Source organism: Podarcis muralis, chromosome 14 (assembly GCF_964188315.1).
Source record: "Podarcis muralis chromosome 14, rPodMur119.hap1.1, whole genome shotgun sequence".
In the NCBI taxonomy this organism is placed as follows: Eukaryota; Metazoa; Chordata; class Lepidosauria; order Squamata; family Lacertidae; genus Podarcis; species Podarcis muralis.
In genome coordinates, this window is record NC_135668.1 from 10,471,843 (window position 1) to 10,493,549 (window position 21,707).

At 41.3% G+C, this 21,707-nt stretch overlaps 1 protein-coding gene across 2 annotated transcripts in view; it reads left to right on the forward strand.

Annotated features, from left to right (window-relative positions):
- ATOSA (atos homolog A) overlaps positions 1-18,636 on the forward strand; it is a 50,115-nt gene extending 31,479 nt beyond the window's left edge. For both annotated transcript variants that reach the window (XM_028705418.2, XM_028705417.2), the window contains exons 3-12: positions 187-389; positions 993-1,118; positions 1,356-3,198; positions 4,331-4,441; positions 6,193-6,272; positions 7,991-8,099; positions 10,246-10,404; positions 15,348-15,416; positions 16,028-16,227; positions 17,636-18,636. In XM_028705418.2, the coding sequence (XP_028561251.2) occupies positions 187-389; positions 993-1,118; positions 1,356-3,198; positions 4,331-4,441; positions 6,193-6,272; positions 7,991-8,099; positions 10,246-10,404; positions 15,348-15,416; positions 16,028-16,227; positions 17,636-17,789 (3,054 nt within the window). In that variant the 3' untranslated portion in view covers positions 17,790-18,636. The remainder of the gene's footprint in view (positions 1-186; positions 390-992; positions 1,119-1,355; positions 3,199-4,330; positions 4,442-6,192; positions 6,273-7,990; positions 8,100-10,245; positions 10,405-15,347; positions 15,417-16,027; positions 16,228-17,635) is intronic.
- Positions 18,637-21,707: the final 3,071 nt, after the last annotated feature.

Sequence of the window (21,707 nt, forward strand, 5' to 3'; positions counted from 1 at the left end):
AACCTACATGCTTTAATCAAGGATGAAGTGGAAACTGGATGAATTGGAAATAGCTCAAGAAGAGCTTTGCCAAGCTGTGTCACCTTTTCAAAAACACATTATGAACTTTGTGTCTTACAGAAGTGTGTCTTGTACATAAGAAGCAGATTTAAATCTAATATACTGCTTTCTCATATTTTTTTCAAGTGTCGTCAAGCTAGGCGCACTAGGTCCGAGGTTACGTTGTTGTGGAAGAACAATATTCCGATCATGATAGAAGTTATGCTACTTCCAGACTGTTGTTATAGTGATGAAGGGTCTACTACAGAAGGAAATGACTTAAATGATCCTGCAATCAAGCAAGATGCATTGTTACTAGAAAGGTGGATTTTGGAGCCAGTTCCACGACAGTAAGTTTATATATGAGGGTTGGTGAAATACGTAACAGTTGGCATAGAATCTTAAGTCTACAACAGGCTAGTGTGTATGTTTTCATTTATTTGGTTTGGGCATTAGTCACATTTTGTCAGATTGTTTCTTTTGTGCAAGTAAAATATTAAATTGAGGTTGATTTTTTACTTTTCTGTAATTTTACATACTCATTGACTTTGCAAATAGTGCATTCCAGCTTTGTGTGCTAATGGATTGTGAGTAATTAGAATAGATTTCAGTGAATCCACAAGGCTCTCTATTCTTGATGACACTGTGTGCTTAATTTCTTACCTTAGTTTTTAATGATATATTTTGTGCCAGTAGGTACAGTAGAAGTTGGATAGCAGGTTTGATTTTGCTACTCATTGCTATTGGCTTTTAATAATTCTGATTCCTTGTGCAGTTCTTGCAAGATGCAAAAGAATCCCTTTATGAAGGGAATTATTGTAGCAAAAGTGTGAATGGGAGGGTATTTTCACTCTCTTTTTGGATAATCTAATCAAAGCCAAACTAATGCTTTGCTTTATTTTCCATATGTTTTTTAATCAACAGATGTTTGTTTATATTTTATGTATCTTTAGAAGTGGTGATCGATTTATTGAAGAGAAGACTCTCCTGTTGGCTGTCCGCTCTTTTGTGTTTTTTTCTCAGTTAAGTGCTTGGCTGAGTGTATCACACGGAGCAGTCCCTCGTAATATACTCTACAGGTAGGCCTTAATGAGACATTACCTCTCACTTAGCAGACATCTGGGGATTAGAGAGAAGCAATGATTTTTCCAGTTGTGTTTCTCTGTATGACCTAGTTTGGGATAAAATTGAGGTTCTTTATTTAAAGAAAATATATGTCTGCTGAGAGCTGAGAAACCCTCCCCCCAAAACTATATTGGATTGTGTATAAAGAATTGGTTTGCATTTAAAATCCCATGTGTTTTCTAATTTTTCAGAGTAAGTGCGGCACATGTGGATCTTCAGTGGACATTTTCCCAGACCCCAACTGAGCATTTTTTCCCTGTTCCTAACGTTTCTCACAACGTGGCCTTGAAAGTCAGTGTCCAGTCTTTGCCTAGACAATCTAACTATCCAGTCCTGACCTGCAGTATTCACACCAACCTTGGATTTTATGAAAAGGGAATAGAAGATCATAATGTACACCAGCACTGTGATTCCATCAAGGCAGAGCAATGCACTGTGCCCACTTCACAGCGTGCTTGTGGCAGAATAATGAGGACTGAAGGTTTGCTTGGTGTGAGAAAAGGCCCTGAGTTTAGTACAGCTGTTAAAAATATGAAACTTTATCCACCAACTGGGCCTGTGTCTGACTTTGGGGCATCGGAGTCTAAAGTTCAGTGCTACACGGCTTCTGTTGACAGCAAGAGGTTACCGCAGGAACCGCCAGAGAGAGCGTTAAAATCAATTTGTTTAGCTGACTCCCACGTACATAATGGCTACTCTTCCCGCCAGACATTAGGAGAGTCTATTCCTTTGATAGGCTGCTTACTCCAAGAGCGGCATGAAGTTATAGCAAGAATTGCCCAACATCTGATTCACTGTGATCCAGCAACGTCACCCACCATAGGGCGGCCATTCAACACAAATGATGCAGGTTTGGTTAACTCAAAAGTTGCACGTTGTGCGTACGAAGAGGAGGGCTTGCAGAAGAAAGGAAGAGAATTGTTCTCTTCTTCTACTGCTAATTCAGAACTTCCTTCATCAGAAAATAGCAATGTTGGAAAACCTCGAATAATACCAGAAACACCATTGTCTGATGCCTATGTTCCAATGAACCAGTGCTCTCGCCAAACTGTAGAGGAAACCAACCCTCTGATAAGCTCCTTACTTCAAGAGCGGCAGGAGGTCATAGCAAGGATTGCCCAACACCTGATTCACTGTGATCCACCCGTGTCTCATGTTAGTCATCCAGTGTTTAATGTCCATGAAATTAGTTCAGTTAATCCAAAGACTTTTCACACTTCCTGTGAAGAGGACAGCCCACTGAAGAAAGGAAAGGGACTATTTTCGGATTCCTTCTCTAGTTCAAAATTGACTTTCTTGGAAGACAACCAAAAAACAAGAGGTAAAACACCAGCAACTCCTTTGAATTCATTTAGATATGATGTTGAAATGAAGTTATCTCCAAAATCCCAAGCAAGAAGAAAACTCCTGCTAGCAGAGCCTAATGAAGTAGTCCAAAACACATTTCAGCCGTCTCCTGTCAATAGAAATAAAAGTCCATTAACCTATACAAACCAATCATGTAGCAAAGAAGATTATAAATCTGAACTGGCAGATAAATTAGAATCTGTGATTTCTGGTTGTTCCCATAAATCTCAAGTAGTAAAGAAAGGTATTGCCAAGCAATGTTCTGATTTCAGTAGCACTGATGAAGTAGTTTGCGCAGATAAGCATAAGGACAAAACAATCACTAGCGAAAACAACATCCCAGACTGTTCAAATCCACCGTGGGATCAGTCCAAAATACCTGAAAATATTAAAGTGACTGTAACACAGGCACCTGATAGTTTGCACAGAAATGAACTTAAGCGCTTAAACAAAGACTCTAAACAACCAAATATTTGTGAACAAAGCTCCCAACTGACTAGTATTGAAAATTATTTACATAGAGATCATGAAAGTTTCAAATGCAAGAATAAACAAGACAAAGTGAAAAATGAACATGATGAGAATGAAGACCCAACAGACTATGAAGTTCAAAAACGTTCTCAGAAGAAGCTGGTTGAAGAAGGCTCGGTGGCTTTGTTTGAACAAAAGAAGAATGCAGAGATGCTGGTGGGTGTTAGCTAACTTTCATGTTTTTGTTTTTGCTTTTTTAAACTACTCATGCATTTAATTTCTGTCATACTTGGCCCCACTATAAAGTGCTGAAGTTGACACTTTCAATGTTTTGTGGGTCAACTGAAATCCTTATAGTTGACAGTACTTCAGTCAAAAGCACATTCACGCTGTACCCTTGCATGTGATGTTGAATGCCTGTAGATTCTTTATAATCTTTGCTAATAATGCACTTATGTACCAAAACTCTGATTGCCCGCTGTGGCTTATTCTATCTAGAAGATTATCTATTTTTCCAAAACATTATGTTGCTATAAAACAGAAGCTGTTTTAATTCCCAAGGGAAAGCACCTTGATTCCATTGTATCCCTTAATTTTGATACGGCTACCCTAGCATCAATGCTCCATAATGCATTCTTGATTCTACAAATAAACAATGCCTGTTTGTGCAGTAGTGCAAGTAAAAAAACAAGTCAGCATGCAGTATCTACTTTGATTGGAATGTAAGTGAGCTGCTCTGTGAACTGTAATTTGACAATTTAGCTGTTTGAACTGAGCTGTAATCTTAAAATGAGCTGCTGAAGGCACATCCACAAGGGAGCTTTCTTAGACTTTCAGTCTGGTTCTTTAGTTCTAAATCAGAAACATGGAGATAGGCCCTTCTTTAGCCCAAAGCAAGGAACTTGCTGTTGAAGAATCCCTTAATGCAGGAACCCCCAACCCTCAGCCTTCCAGATTTTTAGGCCTACAACTCCCATGATCCCTAGCTAACAGGACCAGTGTTCAGGGATGATGGGAATTGTAGTCTAAAACATCTGGAGGACTGAAGGTTGGGGATGCCTGCCTTAATGGGATTTCTACTGGTGTTGTACTGTAGATGCTACCTGCATTGATTTGTCATTGCTCCCGACATATGACATTTGCCATATGTCTGTAGCTCTGACATACGGAGAACCAGCATGGAGTAAGTTGCACTTGTCACTTCCTTATGAATTTTGGAAGCTCAGTATACTTAGGATGAGACATTGTCCCTGAGAAATCACCTGTGCAAATGTAATTTAAAATGTGCAAGAGAACTGAACTTGATAGGTTTCCTATTTATAACTGATTGTTTTTCCTCTGTGGGCAGCGCACAGCACCACTCAAACACGTGTTGCATAGGAACAAGTTTCAACATTTGGTTGGGACTTCTACGAAGGCTTTCCATCCTCGAACTGGATTGCCTCTACTTTCAAGTCCTGTAAGTTGCCGTTACATAGTTTTGTTATGTTTCATAATAATATTTTTAAAACACAGGAGGTGCTTTATTTTAGATACTTTGCCTGCAAATTATTTTTACTCCTTGTTAAGGCGTTTACCTATTAAAATATTTATACGTAGAAACAAAGCAATAAATTAGAAAAAGCTATCCTCAGTTGATGGGTGGGAGATAACAACTATAGCAGTCTCTTTTATAGTTTCAGAGTGTAAATGAAAGCATGATGAAATGGCCAAAAAAGGATCAGAATTTAGACTGCATAGTTTTAGCTCACATGGACTGCTGCTGCTGTTTCATAACCCACCTTACTCCCTGACAGGGAGAAAGTTTACAGATAAAAGCAGAACAGCTAAACACACAGGGGGGAAATCGTTAAAAAAAAATTATATATCTATATATTCTATATTTATAACCTATTAAAAATATAGACAATCACAACAAAGATAGCATGGCACCCACCCTATCATTTAAAACAGTCAGTTCCCAAAAGCCTGTTGGCGCAAGGAGGTCTTCACTTTCTGGTGAAAGGACATCAAGAAGGAAGCCTGTCTTAACTTCCCTAGGGAGAGGGTTCCAAAGTCTGGGGGCAGCGACTGAGAAGAAACTCATAGACCCTAGTTCTGATCCATAGATAACACTACCAAAAAAAAAGCATCTTCCCACAAAATGAATTCTCAATGCAATCAGCTTAGATAGCATTGATTGCCTGCTGGGAAAGGAGAAAACTTGAAAGGGTCGTTTTCCTCCCATACAAATTACTGTCAGTGACAGTATCATGATAACTTGTCGAACAAAATGCACACAACATTGGGTCATTGTGTGTGTGCAACCCCAGACAATGGATGTAGGAGATGCTTCCTTTAAACAGGATCTCATCCAAAAAGATAAGCTTCACACAGATAATACTTCTTGGTTCAGTATTATTAATAATACCTGTCCTTTACCATGAGGTCCCAGGGTGGGTTACAATAATTCAAAAGCAAAATATTAAAAAACGGTTACAATAGATTAAAGTCAAGAAAATTTGAGCTTTCTGTTGCACATTTAGGGCTGTTGTTAGCTTAACGCTATATATAATTTTAGATTTAACTACATAATGTTAGATTTAGATTGCACTCTGATGTGGAAATACATTTGTGTTCGAATTTGCACGTACTGCTTACATGCGTTGTTGGCAATTAATATAAATTGAGAGAGCCTATCTGCATCACAGATGACCATCTGCCATATTAAATGATTTAACTCAAAAAGCAAACCAATAAATATTATTCAAACTACTGATTATATGGTAGTGATTCGTCACCCATACCCCTGTGGACCACTTGAATATTACTAAAGGTGTTGGAGGACCACTTTAATTATTTTTCTGTCTGCTGCAGCAATTGTAACACACTGTGCTATAGGCAGTATTGTTTTTAATTGCATTTTCACAAACATGACGCAGAATGTTTTACAACCATTAACCTGAATGAAGTTCACAGGCCACTGGTGGTCCACATGGGCACAATTTGGGAACCCCTGTTACAGAGTCCCTTTTCAGTTCTAATGCCTGGGACAAATGTACCAGCTGGCCAATGGTGGGAGGCTGGATACACTCTGCTTTCATTATATCCATTGGCTTCCATTATGCCCCTAAAACATTTTAAAATGTTTGATACCAAGATTTCAAGCTCTGTTAAGGTCTTGTGGTCAAAACCTAAGTTTGTTTTTCTCCCCAATCTCCTTCCTCTGAGGTTCCTGAAAGAAAAACACGATCGGGATGCTTTGATTTAGATACATCATTATTACAGTTGAAATGTTTGTCCTCCAAAAGGTTTGTCCTCCAAATGTTTGTTCTCCAAAAACCTTTTACAAAAAGGTTTATAATATTTGTATGTTTTTACAATGTAATCTGTAACTGTGGGTGTGCATGAGAGAGTATTACAAAGAAAGCACAAATGTGCATCTTCAACAAGATCTCCTCAGACTCAGCTAATTTTATTCATACAGTAACTAGCACTGCAACCTTCTAGTTGATTTAAAATTAGCTGGTTTAGAAACCAACTAAATAAAAAGATACCCCTGATTAACTAAGGGAGTTGGGCATGTTTAGCCTGGAGAAGAGGAGGTTAAGGGGTGATATGATAGCCATGTTCAAATATATAAAAGGATGTCATATAGAGGAGGGAGAAAGGTTGTTTCCTGCTGCTCCAGAGAAGCGGACATGGAGCAATGGATCCAAACTGCAAGAAAGAAGATTCCACCTAAACATTAGGAAGAACTTCCTGACAGTAAGAGCTGTTCGACAGTGGAATTTGCTGCCAAGGAGTGTGGTGGAGTCTCCTTCTTTGGAGGTCTTTAAGCAGAGGCTTGACAACCATATATCAGGAGTGCTCTGATGGTGTTTCCTGCTTGGCAGGGGGTTGGACTCGATGGCCCTCGTGGTCTATTCCAACTCTATGATTCTATGATTCTAACTGAGCAAGACAGTAAATTCTTTTTAGAGAAAACTTCTAAAAGGTACAGATGTATTTATTTCAACAATTTATATACAACTTAATCACGATCACTTAGTATGTAGTCACTTAGTCACACCTATTTAATTTCTTGGCAAAAATGGTGCATTTCCCAGATTCAACAATATGACCTGGGTATCGTCATTGTTTTAACTGGCAGGCTAAGACAAGTTGGTGCCTTACTTGTGTTGCTGAATGCACACAGGCCTTCTGTGGAATGCTGATGAATCCAAATATTTGGGAACTTCCCAATAATTGCACAGAAAGATGCCTAGATCATATATGCTAGACTGTTACCTTGTGCAATGTCAAACTAGCAATTTTTCAAATCTGTGGAAGCAGAATCTATGAAAAGTGTGTGTCAAACTGACATTTTAAAGAGTAGCTTTAATTGGTGTTTATACATTCTGAAATGTACATTAGTTTAACTTCAAATCATAAGACAGTGGAGGGGGCTGATCTGTAGTTCTCTAGGTATTGTTGAAGTACAGTTTCCACCAGCCCCCAGCTAGCATAGCCTGTGGCAAGGGATGATGGGAGTTGTAGTCCAGCAATATCTGGAGAGCCACATGTTGGTCACTCCTGGCATACGTAGTTCAAACTTGGCAGCTTTAATGCAAAATGTCTGTGTGCATATACCGTATTTTTCTGTGTATCACACGACCCCATGTATAAGATGACCCCTATTTTGGGAGCCCTCAACAATTGCTGAGCTGCTTTTGTAAGTTTGCTGAGCAGCTTTTCGACAATCTGGCTGACGGAACTGGTGCCATAATATACCACATACTGGCACTCACCAAATACTCTTCCTAAACCAGGAAGAGCGGGTAAGCAGCCTCCTCTCCGACATTTCCCTGCTACCGTCGCAGCACCAGCCCTTGCTTACTTAGCATATTAACCCGTGTATAAGATGGCCCTCAATTTATCACAAAAAAATTCAGAAAAAAGATTGTCTTATACATGGAAAAATACGGTAACTGTGGAGGATATAAGTAGTGACTCTTGGTTTATTTTTTTAAAAAACTTTTTTAAATAGCCCACGAGGGTGTATAAGGAGAGAGAGTGATCCAGATGTTCACGAGAAACCATTTCTGAGTTCCAGTGCACCACCTGTAACAAGTCTTAGCCTCCTTGGAAACTTTGAGGTATGTACATGCTCCTAAAATACTCTACTTCTTGCAATTGATGTATTGATACGCTACTACATGGGTAGGCAAACTAAGGCCCGAGGGCCGGATCTGGCCTAACCGCCTTCTAAATCCGGCCTGCGGGCGGTCCAGGAATCATCATGTTTTTACATGTGTAGAATGTGTCCTTTTATTTAAAATGCATCTCTGGGTTATTTGTGGGGCCTGACTGGTGTTTTTACATGAGTAGAATGTGTGGTTTTATTTAAAATGTACCTCTGGGTTATTTGTGGGGCATAGGAATTCGTTCATTTCCCCCCAAAGAATATAGTCCGGCCCCCCACAAGGTCTGAGGGACAGTGGACCGGCCCCCTGCTGAAAAAGTTTGCTGACCCCTGCACTATTATGATATGCCCAGTGTGATTCTCAGCACACTTAGTGCCTGTTCTTTTCATTTTCTGGTGCAAGGTACAAATGGCTTTGCACAGACTTTTTAATTGAAGATAAATGGGGTGGTTGGGTTTTTCTTGCAGATTTTAAAAAAAATATTAATAAATATGTTATGAATAGATAAGTACAGAAATATTTGTACAGGCATCTCAAAAGTTGCATGCAATAAGCACGGGTGCTCCTGCTGACATGCATGCCGAAAACCGCACCAGAAGAGGGGCAGGGCAGGGGCTCTGCATCTCAAACGGATGAATATCTTTTATTTAGCCTAGCTGGAGTCATTATTTCATAGGAATTTTCTTTTAAATGTATACAAAGTGTAAATTTCAAAACATTTTTCCAGACCCAGGTCCATTTTGAGGGGGGAGGTATATATTGCTAGGCATATCAGCATTCCACTTTGATTGATACCTGAGCTGGTTCTGGTTCTGTAATTATTTTATATATTTGTCTTAAGGTTCCTTTTGACTGGTTACTTTCTGAAATTAAAATTTCAAATCTTTTGCTTCCTCAATAGTACAAAATCTTCTTAATTGGTGGTGGTGGCAGTGGTTGTTATTTACATTTGTATACCATTGTTCATCCGAAGATCCCAAGATGGTATTATGTGCTGCATCTACAGAACTGAATTAAGGGGTGCCTGCGGCTGCCCCATTTCATAGATTACTTGGTAGTATAATTTGCCTAAAGTTTATTTCATCATTGATCCTAATTTGCTTTGTCTGTTTGCCTCCCGCTATGACATGTCTCCTAAAAGGTTTTTGGGATGTGTGTTTTTGCATTCCATGTTGTAGTAAACTGTGGTTTGAAATTATAGACCTGGACTATGTTTACTTTTGATCCCCGCCCCCATGATGTATATATCTTGTGTGAGAGGATTTGCATTAATAATTTTAAGACCCCTTTTTTGTATTAGGCCAAAGCATATATAAATAATCCAGATTTTCTGGTGACTTAAGCATAGAAGCATTATTATAGTATTTTATTTTGGGAAAAGCCATTTCTCTTCATATTTTATGTTGGTAGAGAGTTTGTGATGTAACTCAAGGTCTTTTATCTGCCCAAATAAATTTAAACAGAAGTTCTTGCCATTTTTTGATTAGGTTTAGCTGTAACATTATGCTTAAAAATAAAAACAAGACCCGGGGCATAATGCTCATTTTTTATAGCCAAAATTCTGCCAAACCCTGTTAAATTTAGTAACTTTAAGCCAATTTGAACAATTCTTCTGGGTTTTACAGAATCAATACTATATTGTCTGCCAACCTCCCATAGCCAATGGTGGTGCAGGGGGAAAACCCCATTACACAGGCAGTGGGCAGGGCTTATACTGAAAGGGCTGGTTAGATGAATCCGGCCCAATGTATAAATTAAAAAACCAGGCATTTCAAATCTCTACTCCAGTCAATGTACATCGCATGGCAGCTTGGGGTTAACTAGGTTTGTGATAACATTTGCCACGTCGGGACTACAGCTCAGTGGTGAAGTGTTTGGTTTGCATGCAGAAGACCCCAGGTTGAAAACTTTCATCCCTAGTTAAAAGAGACCAATGGCAGGTGATGTGGAAAAGTCCATCAGAGGTGCTGCCTGTTGGTGTAGACCATACTGTTCTAGATGGGCAAGTAATCTGACCTGATAGCGGGTGTCTTCCTTGTTATCTGTTTGTACACTTCATAGGTAGCTTTTTTCAACAGAGTTTTTTCCATTCTTCCAGGAGTCTGTACTGAACTATCGTTTGGATCCCCTGGGCATTGTGGATGGCTTCACAGCTGAAGTGGGAGCAAGCGGGGTCTTTTGTCCAACGCACATGACTCTTCCGGTTGAAGTTTCATTCTACAGCGTTTCTGATGACAATGCACCCTCTCCATATATGGTAAACATTTGAACGTTACAGTTGGCTATGGAAATACATTTACATGTCTGAACTAAATCCTGAAACATTTGTAAAGATGGTTGGGTTGCCTTGGATCCAAAGCATACTACTGTTGCATGCACGGAACCACAGCTTTGGTAGCAGTTCGTTGCCAAAGGTCTGTAGTCCCTGCTGTCCCCTGTGCACACTTTTACTTTTTGAACTTTTAATGGCAGACTACGTGTTCACCTAAGCTGGGTTTTCCTGCAATAAACACGAGATTGCAATCTAGCTCTTGCCTAGTAACCACTTCCATTCATTATTGTATGGAATCTCAGCAGCTTAAATGCAAATGCATGATTACAGCTGTTGATACTCCCTATGTATCTCAGCATTTATGCAGAAAATAAGAACCTGTTTTAACTCATTTCACTTGATAGGGAATGATTATGGCAACAGAAACTATTGTATTATGCAGAATCGGCGAAGTTTACTGGAAGAATAAGAAATCGGGGTGACAAAGTTCTTAATCTAGAGTAGAAATCATTTCTTGAATATTTACAAAAATATTGTGAACAGGTTAAGACATTAGCAGGATTAATGTAAAAACATGAAGTGATATGAAACAACTATTGATTATATGTGATAAACCATAATACATGAATTTGATTTGGAAATGCAGTAAAAATATTGTAAACAAAAGGAACTGCAGAAAGAGGGAAAGGAGAGTCTAAATATGATAAATGTAATAATTTGATTTTAAAGAGCTTTTTGCTTGTAAAATAAAAATTACAAATAATTTTTAAAAAGTTAGGAAATGATTATAATTCTTTGATCAGCACACAGGGATGAGTTCAGCCTCTAGGTGTTAGTATCCTTTTGTACTCATTTCTGACTCATGCCTCCACCCAGGAAAAACTGGGACTTCAGCTTGGTATGGCTAAACAGTATTTATTCAAGTTAACAAACAACATCCGCATTAACAAGAGACTGGCAACGTAGACAAAATGCAAAACTGTCTACTTCTTCCATGGGTCTAGATGTGCTAGTGGCCTTTCCCATGATTAATTCAAGAATGAAGTCAGTGAGGTGGCATGCTGTCGAAATAAAAAAAATAAAATTGTCCAGTAGCACCTTATAGACCAACTAAGTTTGTTCTGGTATAAGCTTTCGTGTGCATGCACACTTCTTCAGATACGTGTGCATGTACACGAAAGCTTATACCAGAACAAACTTAGTTGGTATATAAGGTGCTACTGGACAATATTATTATTATTATTTATTTCGACTGCGTCAGACCAACACAGCTGCCTACCTGAATCTAGTGGCACGCTGTGTGTTTGTTCCACAAAGGTGCAAAAACTTTAGCACAGTTAACATGAACACAATGGCAAGGTGTCAGTAGTTAATGACTGCAGCCAATCGTTGGTGGCAGTAAATTTATATTCCAATCAGATTGTGGCTGCAAAGAGCCTCCTGTAGTTCATTTTGGCCTTGCAGCATCAGCCAATCAATCAGAGAACCCAGTTGCTGGCAGCGGCGTAGCGTGGGTTATCAGCACCCGGGGCGAGGCAAGTAATTTGCGCCCCCTAAACCGGGGCAAGGCAAGTAATTTGCGCCCCCTAACCCGGGGCAAGGCAAGTACAGTAATTTACTCTCCCAAGCAGCAGCAGCGAGGCTTCTCTTTCCCCCGTGCTCTCCTGGAGCTGCCTCTTTTCTTTCCTTTTTTCCCTTTCTCCAAGGATTTTCGCTTTCTCTCCTTAATTGATTCCTCCTCCACACCGCGGCGTTTCCTGGCTGCTTCCCCCCCCTTCCCCCCTCTCTCCTCCTCGCTCTGCTTGCCTTGCCCTGCCCTGCCCTGCCTAAGGGCGCCCTGAGGAGACTCCGCTCTCCTTTTTGACCGGGCGAGGTGGAAAAAAAGGGGGGAAAGTCTCTTCCCGCCCCCTCGCCAGACTCCCTGCTCAGCTCGGCTCACTACCCAGGCGGCCAGTGGAGAGAGAGCCTCAATTACCATAAAGCTCCTCTCCCTCCGCTTTGCCAAGCTGTCAAAGCCCGGCAGCAGCGGCAACGGCAGCAGCAGGCGCAGCCAGCCCCCCGCCAGCCAGCCCACCCGGCTTCCTCTCCTTTTTTTGCCCGCGGCAGAAGGCTTCGCTCTCCCCCTTCCGCGACCTCCTCGCCAAGCCGAGTGAGCGCGGGCTTCCTAACCCGTGGATTTTAGTAGGGGCAGAGAGCTGCTAGTGCGAGCGCGCCCCCCGCCCATGTTGCGCCCGGTGCGGCCGGCACCCCTGGCACCCCCCACGCTACGCCACTGGTTGCTGGTTTGGCATACAAACGTCGCATCCTAGTACTGATCTCATCCAGGTAGGATGAACTCGCTTGTTCATAATTTCAGCCAAAAGGAGTTGTAAAATATTTATTGTAAAGGTTAGCAAATCTCTCCTTCAGCAGAACTATAGCACCGAATTAGCTTTTGCTAATGATTCACTATCAACCAATATGTAGTCTATTGTGCTAGTTTTTGACCCTAACAGGAATGTATATTCGCCAGGGATCTCACCTCTTGTGCGGCCATTTAGAATGTGTAAACTTAGCTGCCTCGAAAATTTGAAAAGGCAGGTGCCGGCATAGTTTGAATAATGGTCCTTAGATAGCCTTGGGGTCTGGTGGGCTTCTGGGCTAGATGTCTCGGGAAACCCAATTTTGCACCTGCATTTGGTTGCTAAACTGGAGTCATTTGGCCCTAGTCTTTTGTTTAAATCACCTACCAGCAGGACCTTTGCCCCTGGATAATCTGAAATCAGCAACTTAATAAAGGTTTCTAATCTTTTCCACTTGCTATTGGTGTCAATATTTAAGCTAGTTGGAGGAATATAAACATTTATAAATAACACTTTAGATCTTCCCCATGAATAAGTAAAGCCATTGCTAGTTGGTCTAGGGAGGGCAGCTCTTTACAGGTGGCATTTAGACATTGGGAAATCAAGATGCATCTTGAATTAGATTTTAAATCTTCACAAGGGAGAGAGTGACTCCTGGTCTTGGTCTCCTTTCCTGGCCAGATCTTTCACCCTGTGCTCTCAGTGCCCCTTGTGCTCTGAGTGTAACAGACCCTTACTTTTCTTACTTGTTGAAGGTGGCTGTGGAGGAGGCACAGGTGTCCCAAGCACCCATTTGTTGGTTAACATATCATTAAGGATATGTTGCAGCTTCACCCAACTTTCAAATGAGGCTCCTTTCTATTTTGGGTGCCTTACAGTAAGACTGCAATACCAACCTCCACCATTTGGTGGCTTCTGTTTTTCTTTGCACCTTTACATAACTCCTTTGGAGTTTTGCACATTTTCCTTTTTGTGGGGAAAGCATCATATGTGAAACAGCCCTTTATATAAGCTACCAATGAACATCTTGTTTTGATAAGTTATATACACTTGTCTCCTGTGTGCCAGCCTAGCTAAATAGGTACGTACGTTCACAAAAAGAAAACACATATACAGTACCCAAAAGTACTCTTGGTTCCCACTCCTGTGGCAGGCAAAACATCCAATATACATTACATGAACTGCTTTGGACTGAAGTGAAGAGACTCTGTGGGCCCCATTATAGCCCAGTCATCTTAGTTAGGAAAGGAAGCTATTGTGGTTGTCCTGTCTTCCTGCCTGCAAATAAATGCACTGTGATTATTATCCTGTGGAATTGACACTGTTCTTTAATCCTTGAGTTAGGAGTACAGTGGTGCCTCGCAAGACGAAATTAATCCGTTCCGCGAGTCTCTTCGTCTTGCGGTTTTTTCGTCTTGCGAAGCAACCCGATTAGCGTCTTAGCGGCTATTAAAGGCTTAGCGGATTAGCGGCTAAAAGGCTATTAGTGGCTTAGAAAAAGGGGGGGGAAGCGGGGGGGAAATGGCAAGACTCGCAAGACGTTTTCGTCTTGCGAAGCAAGCCCATAGGGAAAATCGTCTTGCGAAGCAACTCAAAAACGGAAAACCCTTTCGTCTAGCGGGTTTTCCGTCTTGCGAGGCATTCGTCTTGCGGGGCACCACTGTATGTGAATACTGTTCACCCTTCATGATCAATTTAAATGCAGATGTTGAAATAATCAATTATCCGTCCTGAAAAGATGCTTAAAGGGGAAACCAGAGTGAGTGAGACTAAACTGTCCTCTATGAGCCACATTTTGGTGCACTCTTAACTTAACTTTGGGATGCGGGTGGTGCTGTGGTTTAAACCACTGCGCTGCTTGGACTTTTCAATCGGAAGGTTGGCGGTTTGAATCCCTGCGACGGGGTGAGCTCCCGTTGCTCGGTCCCAGCTCCTGCCAACCTAAGCAGTTTGAAAGCCCATCAAAGTGCAAGTAGATAAATAGGTACCGCTCCAGCAGGAAGGTAAACGGCATTTCTGTGCACTGCTCTAGCTTCGTCAGAAGCGGCTTAGTCAATGCTGGCCACATGACCTGGAAAAACTGTCTGCGGAAGTGGACAAACGCTGGCTCCCTCGGGCTGTAAAGCAAGATGAGTGCCGCAACTCCAGAGTTGTTCGTGACTGGACTTAACTGTCAGGGGTACCTTTACCTATATAGTGGTACCTCGGGTTAAGTAGTTAATTCGTTCTGGAGGTCCGTTCTTAACCTGAAACTGTTCTTAACCTGAAGCACCACTTTAGCTAATGGGGCCTCCTACTGCCACTGCGCCATCGGAGCCCGATTTCTGTTCTCATCCTGAAGCTAAGTTCTTAACCCGAGGTATTATTTCTGGGTTAGCAGAGTCTGTAACCTGAAGCGTCTGTAACCTGAAGCATATGTAACCCGAGGTACCACTGTACCTTTAACTTTACTGGTGTGTTACCCATGTGAAAAAACTTTTTGAAGTTTCTATTGCAGATAATTTTGAAGGTTAAACACTTTGATATACTGATGCTTACATTAAGATGCCTATTTGTAATTTTCCATTTCTTGTTTGATCCTTACAGGGTGTAATTGCTTTAGAGTCACTTGGTAAAAGGGGTTATCGGGTACCTCCTTCAGGAACGATACAAGTGGTATGTACTTCATGACATAAGAGTTACATCAACAATTCTCTTTCCAACATACAGTGGTACCTCTAGTTATGAACTTAATTCGTTCCGGAGGTCTGTTCTTAACCTGAAACTGTTTTTAACTAGAGGCATGCTTTCGCTAATGGGGCCTCTTGCTGCTGCTGCGTCGCCGGCACACAATTTCCGTTCTCATCCTGGGGCAAAGTTCTCAACTCGAGGTAGCTCTTCCAGGTTAGCGGAGTTTGTAACCTGAAGCGTTTATAACCTGAGGTGTTTGTAACTCGAGGTACCACTGTACTGCTAATCACTTGGACCTCTTGGATATGAGCTGTTAGATAGCTCCTTTCTTTGTCCAAAGGCCACAGGCTAGAAGAGCAGAAAGTATTTGGAAAGATCATATTTGAGAAGATAGCCAGCAGTTACCTAGCAACTGCAGAGGTTGTCTCAGTCAGATAATATGGAAGGTGATTGAGAAGCTTATTAGTTCTTAGTCTCCTCTTTCCAGAAGCAATAGCTGTGTATGAAAGTGCAGTTACTGAAGACACATGAATTTTCAAGTGTTTGGTGGTTCGACAGAATAGTGCCATTCTGAAACACCTGTTTGTCCTTTTCAGACCTTATTTAATCCCAACAAGACTGTGGTGAAGATGTTTGTGGTGATATATGACTTACGAGAGATGCCAGCCAATCACCAGACATTCCTACGGCAAAGAACCTTTTCAGTCCCTGTGAGACGAGAAACAAAGAGAAGCATTAATAAAGAAAATATTCGACATACTGAAGAACGACTACTACGCTACCTCATTCATCTGAGGTAAGGCTGCTGAGCAAAGGGCTGTATCCAACGTTCTCTTTTTGCTAATGCAAGGGCTGTTGCACTAGTGGACCGGGGGGGGGGGGGTTGGATATTACTCAGCAGAGGAGTCCAGCACTGCAGCTGTGCTAGTGGAAACTTGCTGTGCAACAGATTGGGCAAAGTTAACAGCAACCTGCTTAGGCATCCTCTTTGCAACCACATCCTGCTGGTGCAAAGCATGTCACCAGCAGAAGAAATATACTACTAAGTGATTTTGACTTAGTGCTATGTTGGATATATCCCAATGTTCTTATGTGTTACTTAGTGCAGATAATTCTTTGAATCAAAACAACAGCTTGTGGTTTTTTTTAATTAGTGCTGGAAAAATATTTTGGAAAAAGGCACCGGGACCCTGTTAACTGTACTTTTGCTTATGCAGATAAAAAGTCAAATGGGCCACATGTATTGGTTTTTCATTCTTTGCTCCAACAATAGATTTGAAACAAGTGACTCAAGTTTTAGTTGCTGAAACCATACACATTCTCTCCCAAACAAATGAAGTCATACAACTCTAAACTGCTTTGTGGCAGCATCTGTTTAGAAGGCCCTAATTAAAGTTGTGTCAGCGCTTCCATTGTGAAAGCCCCTTAGCAAGAGGTTGTCAGCAGAAACATTTGCCTAGGGCTGAAACTTGCCATTCAGACTTTTAAAAAACAAAAGCAGTCCTTTAAAACCTAAGGGTCAGTTTGCTTTTTCATTTTTTCATGTCCATGTTTGTGTCCATCAAAACTCCTGTAAGTTTTGGCAGGTTGCTTTTGTACTTTGTGTCTATGTGACTGAAAACATAACCTATAATTTTCTCTTGTGAGATGGATAACAATCTGCTGATACGCAAACCATAGCTGTCTGTCTAGAGACTAGCCAGCTTCTGTAAGATTTTTAAACAAGCTCATGCCCAGACTTAGCTTAGATCCTTTAACACTTTTTCTTGGCATGTTCCAAGAGGGTGTCATTCTGAGAGATATGTTCAGTTTTGCAGTGAAGATTTATCTTGTTTTCTCATTGGCTTTGAAAGAATGAGATACAGGCTATAAAAATATCAAACAAATAGGCTCATCACCCTAAATATATGCACTAATGTGTTCTGATTCAATAATGTGCCATAAACATAATTGAAAATTGCAGTCACTGTTTCATCTGTTCTTCCTACTTCAAATAAAATGTCTCAGTCTGATCCTTAGAGTACAAGCCTCAAGCAGTGGTTATATAAGGATAAATGGAAAAACACCTACTTCCTTTTGAACTAGATAAAAAGTAACAGTTTAGACTATTGAAGAAATTTCTTCTCCAAGCTTTGTTCTTCTGTGACATTTCTTACATGTGCTTTACATTCAGCAGTGACTAATACTGACATCTGTTCTCCTAGGTTCCAGAGTTCTAAGTCTGGAAAGATCTACCTCTACAGAGATGTAAGACTCCTGTTCTCTCGAAAATCCATGGAAGTTGACAGTGGCGCTGCATACGAACTCAAATCTTACACTGAATCTCCAACAAACCCTCAGTTTTCTCCCCGGTGTTAGCAAGATGCAACAATGAAAAGTATTTGCTCAGTTACCAGATTACTATTTAATAAGATGAACAATTGGCATAAACTAAACTGTTTAAAAGTGAAGAAAGTGAGGTGGTGGTCAAATGAGAGTCAAAGCTCTTCTAGGCTCTTGGACCAGTTTTTAAAAATGCTTCTGGAATGAGCTTTGTGTATTCCAAGTAGACTGGAACATACTTAGTCCTAATCTTTTTATACTGGTTATAAACCACTTCATTGGACATGTTGCAATAGCAGATTCCCAAATTAGTTTAGTGTTTACACCTTATTTTATTTTTTGGTTATTTAATATTTAATGTTTCTTTTACTTAAGTGATGTTTGTCTTTACTGTTCTAATGTAGCACAAATCCTATGTAAAATCATACTACGTATTTTTGACATTATTATTGAAATCTGAAATATATACAGAAGTCTTTACTTTGTGTGATGTGTTTTTAAGTGATACGTAAGCTGCTTAAAATAAGGATGGGATTTTGAACTTCCATTGCATTATCATACTATGCAAGCATGTAGGGCAGGATGGGTTGTGTATTCCCCCCCCATATTGCTAATTCCTCACCCCCACCCCATGATAACACATGAAACCATACTTCAAAACTGTGGGACTACTCATTCAAATCATGGACCCAACCTATAATAGCACCCATTTCCCTCCTAAAAGACCCCTCATCAAAGCCTTTCACATTGTTCTAATCAGTATCAAAATTTTACATAACACTGCTGTCCCATACCTGACTTTCTCAGACTGTGTTTTTTTTAAAAAAGATGTACTGTGAAAACAAAGTAGTATTTATATCTTAAATATATGTGAAAACAGCAACATTTGTATTGGTTTTATTTGGAGATGGTCTTTGTGCTCTTAATAGGGTTTTGTTTTTGTCCACTATAGACCACTAGCTGAGTCTAGAGCAGAGGTGGGGGATTGGAGGTAGCCAGCGGCAGTGCTATTTTTCCAGAAAAAGAGGTGCTGGAACCCATCTGAGAGGTGCTGGAACTGACTTCCTGTGAGTTCCGGCTGGAAAAAAAAATCCCTGGCCGGTGGGCTGTATATCCAGACCTTTCCCAGCACCCATGGACAACTTTGATGGGTGGGATTGCCCACCCTTCAGTCACCTGACATCACCTGACTTCAGGTGAAGCCTTTTCCTTTGCCCGCATAAATCAGAAGAATGTAAGAATAGCCTTTTGGATCGGGCCATCTAGTCCAGTCAGATGTCCGTGGGAAACCAGCGAGTAGACATCTGTTTGGCCACTGTGAGAAGCAAACCATGGAGGAAAGGGAAGTGGGGTTTGTAACCACCATTGAACAGCTTGATTGATATCCACGAGGACAAAGGAAGCCTTTCCCTGCAGGGCTTACAATAAGTGCCACTGTGGGAACTCCATAGTGCAGTCAGTCTCTCTGAAGCTTGCTGTAAGTGCTGGTCAAACAATTGTTTCCTGGAAACCAAGCGGGAACACACTTTAATGCTCCTGATTGTTCCCTGGCAGGTAAGCTTTGCTGCAAGCAACAATCCATTGACCAGCACTTACAGCAGGCATTTTGAGGCTCCTCTTTGTTGGGTGCGGTTTTGGGAAAACAACATTGCAGGTCAAATACGAATCCCTGCTGGGCCTAACTTGGCCTGTAGTTCATAGGTTCCCCAAAGCTGCTCTAGAAAGTCATCCCTTTTCTTGTACCTTGAAATAATTGAAACAATTCACTCACCAATCTCCAAGACACTAGGATCTCCTTCCATCTTCCCCCACAAGAAACTCCAGCAAAGCAAATAAATGTTCAGACATTCCAACACACTAAAGGGCATTGTGGGATATTGCTTGTGTGCAACAGTTCCACTAAATTAAGATTCTGAGTATTTGGAGGGGGGAGATGTTTTTGAAAAGGGAGTGAGAAATCACCATGAATTTTGTGGTTGGAGTTTTATGGATTGTGAGGATTCTCCAGAAAATACATACAGTATTCAAGAGTGTGGAGCTGGTTAAGGAAACTGCAACAGATTATAAGCCAGTACCTCCAAAGAACTTGAGTCCTGTGGTGCTAGAACTGTGGCAGGAACAAAAACCAGAAATGTCATATGCAGAAAAAAACTGAATTCTTCAAGTAAATCATTCAACCCAAATACCTTCTACAGATTCAGGATGGCTTTGAAACCTTTCTGAGTTCAATCAACTGTTTGAAAAACAGCTTGCTGATAGGCATTTTAATGCCAATGATTTAACCATCAGTTAGTAGCAAAGGCTTTTTGTGTGTGTTGTATAAATGTCATTTAAATTTACTGGAAAGTGCCCCATTGGTCTCAACAAACAATTACACAAAGGTAAACTCAAGGTTGTTACACCTTTACCAACTGTTGCTCCGTAGGGCAGTATCCAACATTGTGAAAGTTGATTTCTGCTCATGTAACAGAACTTCCCTTTCTTGTCCTCTGTGCCCCCAAATCTGACTCCTAAGAGTCTCCCAGCCCTCTGGAGCAGATTAGAGGAGTGTGGAAGGCTGCAGAATCTATCCTGCTAATAGTTTCTGTTCCATTGGCAGACAGACTTTGTTGCATTTCACTCCTAGCAAACAATTTGTGTGCAGCCGCCTATGACCATAAACAGGTTCTTCCTTTGGGGGTTTTGCAATACGTACAAAGAAATAACCAAGCTGGCATCATAAGCTACTGCATACAAACAGCTCACCATGTGGCAACTGCTCACTAAGCACATTACTTTAAATTTGCCTCCACATGAAAGCTGTAATAGTACCAACTGGCCTAAGAGTGTCTTTCATCTTTGTTAACTGCAGCTACCACACCCATATCTGAAGTTAGGGCAATTTGAGGTTCTAGGTCAGGGGTGTGACTTCAGCAGTCCTGAAAATCAACACACATCAATTTAGAACTGAAGCAGTGCTTTGATACCAAAGGGTGTTACTCCTTTGGACAAGTTATTAAATTTCCCCACAGCCCTGTAAACACAACCACTAAGGGACTCCCTTAGATGCTCATGTTACGCTAATTTTGAAGGGTTTTTGGTTTCCTCCTCCTAGGCTACTTCTGAGACTGGCCTGGTTCACACACCACATTGAACTAGTTAAACTATGGTTTAATTTGGACAAGCAGATGTGCAATTGCAGGCGCTTCATCCCTCCCCTACTGCCAAGGGAAGAAACAAGCCATAATCTGGCTTGTCATAACATGGAACCTGGGCTTATGATTTGTTTCTCTTAGAACAAACCACAAGTGGAAGTGAATGTATGTTTACTGAGTAACAAGCCATGCAATGTTTTTTCTGCCTTCCCAGTAGAGGAATAGCAATAGTAGGGGAGGAACAAAGTGCTGCAATTCCAGCAGCCTGCACTAGCATGATTTATTTTAACTATGGCAGAGGTTCGGCCCTCAGAGCCCCACTTGAAATGGCGCAACTTCTTCTCAAAGGGTTCAGTGGTGTTGCAAGGCCAACTCCCCACCCACAAAGTGGTTGTAAGCGTTCTTTTAGGCAGGGAGTGGGGAAGCAAACTCCTTGAGGCTGCTGCTGTTTTTCATCCTTTGCCGGCCAATGGATGGAGCCAAGCTGGGCTGGCTCAGTCAGTAGCGCATGAGACTCTTAATCTCAGGGTCCTGGGTTTGAGTCCCATGTTGGGCAAAAATATCCCTGCATCCCAGTGGGTTGGACTAGATGACCTAAACGGCCCCTTCCAACTCTACAATTTAGGATTATGCTGAACTGAACAGAGTTTTGTTGTTGTCGTTTAGTCGTGTCCAACTCTTTGTGACCCCCTGGACCAGAGCACGCCAGGCACTCCTGTCTTCCACTACCTCCCACAGTTTGGTCAAACTCATGCTGGTAGCTTTGAGAACACTGTCCAACCATCTCATCCTCTGCTGTCCCCTTCTCCTTGTGCCCTCC